This window comes from Limulus polyphemus, unplaced genomic scaffold (genome assembly GCF_000517525.1).
Source record: "Limulus polyphemus unplaced genomic scaffold, Limulus_polyphemus-2.1.2 Scaffold2684, whole genome shotgun sequence".
In the NCBI taxonomy this organism is placed as follows: Eukaryota; Metazoa; Arthropoda; class Merostomata; order Xiphosura; family Limulidae; genus Limulus; species Limulus polyphemus.
This window is the reverse complement of record NW_013668294.1, coordinates 85917-94622: the sequence shown is the minus strand read 5'-3', so window position 1 is coordinate 94622 and position 8706 is coordinate 85917. Positions and strand designations below refer to the sequence as shown.

At 30.1% G+C, this 8706-nt stretch overlaps 2 protein-coding genes across 8 annotated transcripts in view; one reads left to right on the top strand and one right to left on the bottom strand.

The window, feature by feature from the left end:
- LOC106467629 (threonine aspartase 1-like) overlaps positions 1–4394 on the top strand; it is a 51800-nt gene extending 47406 nt beyond the window's left edge. For all 3 annotated transcript variants that reach the window (XM_022395830.1, XM_022395832.1, XM_022395831.1), the window contains 2 exons: positions 3179–3252; positions 4222–4394. In XM_022395830.1, coding sequence (XP_022251538.1) covers positions 3179–3252; positions 4222–4314 — 167 coding nt within the window. In that variant the 3' untranslated portion in view covers positions 4315–4394. The remainder of the gene's footprint in view (positions 1–3178; positions 3253–4221) is intronic.
- The window catches only part of LOC106467628 (arginine-hydroxylase NDUFAF5, mitochondrial-like), a 22074-nt gene continuing 17534 nt past the window's right edge, over positions 4167–8706 (bottom strand). For all 5 annotated transcript variants that reach the window (XM_013927994.2, XM_013927991.2, XM_013927990.2 and 2 more), the window contains 3 exons: positions 7044–7127; positions 4974–5056; positions 4167–4491 (listed from right to left, as the gene is read on the bottom strand). In XM_013927994.2, coding sequence (XP_013783448.1) covers positions 4384–4491; positions 4974–5056; positions 7044–7127 — 275 coding nt within the window. In that variant the 3' untranslated portion in view covers positions 4167–4383. The remainder of the gene's footprint in view (positions 4492–4973; positions 5057–7043; positions 7128–8706) is intronic.

Sequence of the window (8706 nt, the reverse complement as noted above, 5' to 3'; positions counted from 1 at the left end):
GCTTTTCAATCTTGTTTGGTTAATGAACCATCAAATAGAAAATCAGACCCCTCTTGCCACACCCACCTGTCACATCCTCTCTTTCAGGTTTTTATCTGTCAAATGATGTGTTATATTACTTTGTTTTCTGAACAGAGAATTGTCAATTTCTCAGTTAGTTCAAGCTTCGTTCCTACGGGAAAGATAATGACTAGCTTGGATGAATTTGTAACAGCTCTTGTCGCATAGTAAGAAAGCCAAAAAGATTGTGATAGTTAGGGGAAATTGTCTGCTTTTTGCATGTTATTAATTATTTTCTTTAGTGCATTATTTAATTAAATAAAAATTATTTAGTGCATTACTACCATTAGTATAAAAAATGTAGAGTTAAGGGTCATCGACAGTTGACAGCAAAAAAAAAGGAGACCTGGGTGAATACTTTATTTTTTGTTTTCATATTTATTATTATAAAAGTAACTCAAATGTGTAAATAGGGATCTCTTTAGGTTAGTTAAGGTAAAATAAATAATAATATAATAAAAATGTTTCACAAGCATGCAAGTGGGTAATATACTTCAGTAGCATAGCATGAGCTCTATGTTCCCTAAGTGATTTACAACCTATAATAGTGTGAATAGTAGTTAGACAGCTCAAGGGGCAATCAAACAATAAAATTTAAGTATAAATAGATGTATACTGTTATGAGTTTAATGCTACTTAGATTAAACTAATGTAGTTTCATGTTACAATTTGAAATCATTCTAGAAAAAGAAACGGTAATTTAGATTTATTTTGACTTTTTTTTTTTTGGTGGTTACAAGGTCAGTGAAATTGACCACCCTTGTATAGAGTTAGGGTAGAAAAAATAACAGATAAAATATAAAGTTTTACTGAAAACAAACATTTGAAATTTACCTAGGAGGTTTTTAAGATGAAGAAAAGTATTTTTAATCTTAACATGAAAATTACTTTGCATGCAGACTAGTTAAAAAAATACTCTATATTCAAGGACAAATCTATTATTATTAGTTCATTGAAAATACTTCACTAAAAATATGATATTTTGTATGTGAGACATAATGTTTACTGAAAGTCTGCTAAATGTTGTGAAGATATACATACTATATTAAAAGTTAGTAGTATCAAAACTATAAATGAGTACAAATAGGTCACATGGTTAGTCAAATTCACTAAGCCCATGTTGAGAGAGTTAAATTATGTTGTTTCATGCATCTTGCATATTTCACTAAAGCAATATTATGTTAGTCTTTTCTTTCTTTCTTGACACTATTCCAAATATTCAGTACATTCAACCAGTTGGGTTTTTCTTCATTCAGTTGTAAAGCTTTGATAAACTCATTTTCTTTCTTCTAGATGTTCATACTGAAGATTTGGCAGTTAGGCATTAGTGCCATAATATTGGTTGCCATTCAGCATTTTTCTTCTTGCTTCATATTGCTTTTTTTTCCACCCATCTGTCAAAAGTCATCATCTACATTCTAGTTTCATGCTGGATTACAAAGGGCTTTACAACTATTGAGGGTTTTTTTGTGGCGACTTTATTCGATGCCCAGGAATGATGCTTCATTCCTCATTGATATGACAATCTAGCAGCTTGACAATTGAAATGATATACCCATATGTTTGATCAACAGAATTGTTTGTCACCAGGAAATTTTGTAGTCAAATGCATACATGTTTCAGCATAGTTGTTGGTTGGTTCATAACTCAACAGTCTATCAGCTTTCTTGACTAAATATTTCAAAGTGTCTCCAATAGTGTTCTGTTCCTATAAGATGGTGTATTTTGTAATATTAGAATAGAAATGAGATTGCATTTAGAATGATTTCTATAAACATGAAATAGTTCAGTGTTTTCTTCTATCAGGTGCTGGATAGATCTTTTATCAATGTGGTTTTTTTGTTTCATGGGCACAGTCCTTGAAGTGATTCATAAGAAACCATGCACCATAGCCACAAGGTTTTAACATAGTTACTGGTATACAAGATCAGTGGCAGTATTCCACCTTCAAAACATGTAGTTCTAATTGGGCATTTTAAACAGTGACATCAGTAGATGAGTAATCAGTTTACTTAGAAGTACTTCACAATAAATACTGAATGAATATATGTACACTCATACATATTATTAGAAACTTTGGCATTAAGTAATTGTAATAAGTTTGTGTGCATCTAGAAAATACTCTAAGGCTTCAGGTCTTGTGGCAGTCTCATAGCTATTGATACCACACAATTATAGTATAACTGTAACGTATTCAAGTTCAACAGTTTTTCCAGACACTTTTTTTTTCCCTAGCTGATTCTTAGTAAAGCCCATAACTTCTAAAAATACAATTTCTTATGCATATATTTTTTTTACTGTTGTATCTCTAAAAGGGTGTTTGTTGCACTATATCTTTATGAACTGACAAAATGTTGTTTTAATTTTATTTCACATTATGGTTTTACTAAATTTTGTAAGATTAATTAATAATATTTACTTACAAAGTTTTTAGACTGTTCTCGGATTTTATTTGTACTGTTTTACTTACTTGTCTCGGACACTATTCATGATTTATTTGTTGTGAATTCCTGAATACAGTTTACATTTATGTAGGAATAAGTTATAAGAATTTCTTCTGTCCTTTTTGTATAGAATAGATGACAATGAAGTGACAAAACAATTCTGTATAATATTAATTTATAAGAAATTTTCAGGACTTGCATTGTAGGAGATTGCAAAGAAATACGTGCTATGAAATAAAACTACTGTAATAATGGTTACAGTAAGTATATAGTGAACTAGATTGGATTAGAGGAAAGTCAGTTTCTACTGAGTTGATCACAAACTTGGTACTTTCAGGAAGCGGTATATGTAGATATCACATGTTTATCTCAGTTACAGATTTAAATTGAGGCTCAGTTTGCAAAGAAAATATTACAGCAGAATGACTAAATATGTAATATTCCATGAAATATTTATATCATGTGAAACCTTGTATATATATTTTTTGTTTTTTAAATAAAATTCACTAGACAAACTACAATTATTTGAAACTTATCACTTTACCAGAAAGTTGTAACATGTTTGCTAGCACTTCAATCAAAGAGATAAACTAATATTCATATACAATTAGAATATTACTAAGATTCTTATATATTTACATATTGATATTTCTATTTTCCTACTCTTTCTCTAGTGGAGGTACTTTGGGCCCACAATACTGCCACAATGGTGCTAGGTTACATGTCAACACACGTCACTAAGGCAGTGGTAGGTTGTTTATATTTTTTTAATGTTAGCACCAATTTAATCCCTTTTCAGATTTGAGGGGTGTCACCAATATTATTCTTTTTTTTTTTTGCTCTTACAATAGAAATACACAACCAAATTGTATGAAACCTAGAACTACGTCACTAAATAGTACATAGTTTTGGCTTAAAAAACAATTTGATTTAATTGTTGTATTATGAATTTTCAGAAATTTTGTCATTAGACACTTTTGAAAAACTCCACTTCATTTTAGAATTCAGTTTTTAAATATTAATTACAAAGTTCTATTTTATATATCAAATCAGCTTCTTTAGCTCCTGCTGTAAAACTGTAGAAACTGACAGATTTATCAGTGTCCTAGAATCTGACCTTACAAAATGGCATCAGGTCAAATATAGTTTATATTTATGTACATTATTTGATAAATAAGGATTTGTGTCATTGGAACATTTTGCCTCTACCTATTGTACTCAGTAAACCTAACGTCTTACTCTACAGGAACTGTGTCTAACCATTTTCTTAACAGTTGTTTAGACTACATGCTATGTTATAACATTATAAAAGGGTGAAAATGTAGGCCCATAATAATAATAAATCTCAAACAGAGAAGAAAATTTATGAATAAAAGATTTATTCTCAAGGTATAATAGTTTCTTAGGATGTAAAAAAAAAGGTGTAATTTATAGAGTAAAATTGTCACAGAAGTGTGTGTGTGAATTACAATAAATAACAGTATCAGTTCTAAAATATTTTTCAGTTAAATGGTTAGCATTTTAAATTTTGATATGTAGGTGTGGTCTGCGAAGGGTTAGTATAAACTTTAATAAAAATGTTTTTTAGGATTACTTTCCCAATTAACAACTACTGAATGTAGGTGTGTTATAAAATTTGTTTAAATAACTATTTTACTTCTCAAAACTTATTATGTTTTATGAATATCTAACATTCAATAACAACAATCCTTTCTAGACTATGTTCTCTACTTTACCATCAAGTGTGGATCCAGGGCATAAGCCACTTATTCAAGGATCATTACTAAAATTACACAACAAAATAACATAGCAAGTTGTTTTATGTACTTAAAATTACAATAGTTGTCTTTCTCAATTGTAAAAGAAAAATAATAAAGTCCTATTTATTGTCATTGTCCAATTCTTTATTCCACTTCTTGCTTAGCTGATCCAAGTTGCTTATGTCTTTCATAGACATAGTACCCGATCCTCTCTTTGCTGGTTTAGCCTGAAAGTATGCAAGACTCATATAATAAATTTGGCTAATTTGTAGTACATCTATTAACAACATATGCATGGAAAAACCACATTGAAGTTGTTTTTAAAGTTAATTAAAACAGGAATGTGGCAAATGTTAGGACTAGTGGTTGTATAAGGAAAATCCTGCAAAGATAATAAATTCAGTCCATTAGTAGGTATGATATGTACATTCTTTGCTGTCAGAAATGTCATTTCATTTGTGCACTCTATATCTGAGACTTAATAATTTGATCAAATCTATAAGTACTCATTTCATGTTGAATGCTTCAAGTTGTATCTCTGTTATTATAATAATGGCTAGAAATAAAACTTATCAACTATACAAGTAATGTAAAGCTTAATAGTTAATTCTCACAGAATGTATGACTGAAGTACCATGAGGTTGTTTCTTGTTGAAAATAAACTGTTCTGTAATTGGAGGGGATAATACATTAATAATTTCAGACTTACCTGTGTTTCATCAGGTTTCCAGCCAATCAGATAAAGAATCTGAAAAGTAGCAGGTATTGTTCCATCTTTGTTTCCATACATTTCTATAAAATTAATTGAAATTGTTTACATTTTTCTTGTAAAAATTCTTATTTCATGAACATTTTTTTACTGTCCAACTAACCTCATCTTTTAATAACTGACATGAAAAATGGGATATTAAAACTTCCTCCAAGATTAGTGACTTAAGTATCATTTTCTTTGGAGAAATAGGAAAACTTTTTTTTTCATCAAAGCAGACTTACTTATGAAAAAACAATTATTATATAAACACTGTTTCTCATTTATTTAAATTTCCTGGTAGCAAAATACTTTTAATGCACAGTGTGAATTTTTAACTGGTGTTTAACATCCACTTTTGAATATATAAACCAGTGTGACATCAATAACCTTTGTGCCATACAGTATGCTACCAATAAGAATAAATCACAAAACAAGTCATTCAGAATGTACTCAATGTCCTTAGACTAAAGGAACATTATATCAAAATTATTGCCCAAAAGCTTGCAATGTTAATTAATAGAAATTATAAAAGCTAGTACTTAGAACTAGGTACCATTTCATACTATATAAAGTTGTGCCTCAATCACATATAGTTTTAACTCTTTCACTACAGGCAACTTTTCTTGCACATGTCGCGAAGTTTTAGTGAGTTACATTCAAAAATTTAATTAAACTCCTTTTTTATCCTGGTATATGAATAAGTTTTCCATAAAAATGCAGCTAATAATCCAAATTTTAATAGTATATAAGTTTGAAGTTCATAATTTTATATGGCAATATTTAAAAAAACAACTAAATTCCCCCTAGTATGAGAATTGTGACATTTTCTCTCTAGGAATCTCCATCTTCTCTAATTTATTTACCACCCCTCCAAGTATGTGATTTAACAAAAATTACTTATTCATTATAATGTTGTTATTGCTCAGGCTGAGCATAATTTTTATAGCTTTCAATCATATTTAGTTGCAGAGCCATCAAATAGAAAATCAGGTCCCTCTTACCATACCCACCTGTCACATCCTCTCAGAAGTTTAATATTATATTCTTTATAACCAATAAAAAGCCAAGATTTATGTTGTTTTCTGTACAGAGAATTATCTATTTCACTTCTTATTCAAACTTTATTCCCATGGGAAACACATCGAAAAGCTTAAGTGAATTTTTAGTGAATCTTGTTGCATTGTTAGAAAGCCAGAAAAACTGAGATAGTTAAGGGATATTGTCTGCTTTTTGCACGTGATTATTCTGTGTTCTTTGGTGCATTATTTAATGCAGAAGTACCATCAACATAAAACAAAGAAGACACAGGTGAGTACTTTATTTTTTGTTTTACATGTGTAATATTAATAATAAGAATTTTTCATAAGGTATGCTCACAAGCAACTTGTGCATTATGTAATTAAATATTGTAATTTGAGCTGCAAATTCAACAAGTAATTTACAAAGTTTATGGCAGGAATATCAGTCAGGGTTCAAAAGGCAATAAAACAATAAAATTTAAGTATAAACAGATGTATATGCTACAAGTTTAAAGCTATTTTAAGATAAACAGATTTATGTAGTTTCGTGTTACAATGTGAAGTCATTCTAGAAAGAAAAAAAAAGGTAATTTAGATTTTTTTCAAATTTTTTTTGGTGGTTATGAGGTCAATCAAATTGACCAACCCTGTATAGAGTTAGGATAGATAAAATACAAAGTTATTGAAAAAAACGTTTGAAATGTATTTACTAGGTTTTAGATATTAAGCAAATGAAACTTGAGATTTTTCAGATGAAGAAAAGTATTTTTAATCTTAACATGAAAATCACTTTGCACTTAGAGCAGTCAACATTTTGTCTCCATATATTCATGGAGAAATTTCTAGTGAAAATATTTCATTAAAAATTCTGATTTGTTGTCTACAAATGGCTCTTAATAATTACTAAAAACGTAGTAGAAGGTATAGCATAAAGGTCAATTCGGGGTCATGAACTCAGTCAATTCAACTGAGCCTGTAGCGAGAATAAGTATGTTCAATAAATGCTTACCTTTATAAATAGATGCAGCAGCTAACATGGTATCTCTATGTAAATGTGCTTTTCGTGACCATGATGCATTGTTCTCTGCCATACCTGTTAAGCAACAACAGAACTATTATATACTGTTGGATATATATATTATTAATGAAATCAATTTGATTAGTGGGTTAAGAGAATTAAACTATTTTCTTTCAAAATTCTGAAACTACATGCAATACTACTTATTATTGTATGCTTCTAATCTGTGCAACATCATGTAGTTGTGTTGAGAGAGAAGTAGCAGTCAAAGAATTATTCTAGAAATGTTTTCCAGGAAATTTCACTTTTAATCTTTCTAGAAATACATGAAATGCAGCAAACTCCCCCCCCCACTAGCTTTAACTTACTTTACATACACTAGCACAACATACATATACTCAGCTGTGTGCTGATCAATCTCTTCCATTATCCTAAATTATTCTCCAGCTACCCCAGGGGGAGTCTTTACAAAAAGTATACCTGATTAGAACACCCACCCATGTATCTGAACACGTGCAAAGATTGGTCCTGCTAGCATGAGAGTGGTGGTATGATTAGTTTCAAACAAGATATCTCTAGGATCCTGAGGAGAGGGAGCAGTAAACAAAATCTAATTCTAGATTTGGATCTAGGAACCATGTGAAACCTACTCTTGAACTCCCATTACGACTTGGTGGCCTTCCTCCCTCTTTCACATGTAAGGGGACCACTCAAATTCATCTGCCAAGTTTGGACTTGGTAACATCAGAATTTTGGGAGGAGTTGGCTTGATGTACATAAACACAAAGCTACAAGCTGATTTAATATGCTAAATGATAATTATAAACATCTCTTGTCAGTAGCACACACAGATGGAAAACAACTGACTAAATCTTTAATATATATATAGTAAAATAGTACCATGGACTTGATAAGTCAATTAAATCTAGGTTGAACACTTTGGAGATGTATTGCTTTGTAAAATAATACATTTGTATAATGCAAGCTTGATTTTTTTCAGAAAGAACCACCTGAAAATTTAAAGCTGTTCATTCATTTTACCATTCACAAGTTAACCCACACTTACTGCAACATTTCTTGTACAGATGTAAATCAACTGGTCTATACTACTATACATGAATGACTTTGGAGGTATTATTAAATGGACTAATACAGGATTAGCTAATAATAATTGACAAAATGATAATACAATTTTATTTGACAATTTTTAAGTATCTTATGTCTAAGGCTAAATTTACATCAAATTTCAATCTTTCTGATAATAAGACTTTTTCTTAGTAAAAAAGGTATCCATCTGGTTGAATTTGAGTAAAACATCACGTCTTAAGAATTTCTCTTGCAACTTAATCAGCATATGAAGGAGAATGGCTTTTACAAGCTTATATGATAAGAATATTGACCTGAGTTGTGGACTTCATTGACAGAAATACATGCTAAAAAACTTCCATGTACTCTGTTGTGTTTAAGTTGCTTAATATTATATTACAACAACAGATAGTTTTTAAAAGTGATTTGCAGTTTAACATTTTAATACATATACATTTAGTTTGTTGGTGATAACCTGTTTCATTGGAGTTTTATCTTCTTTATTAACCCGATGACCACCGGCTACTAACTTTCTGAGTAGCCAATGCAGGTCTTGCTATATTTCATT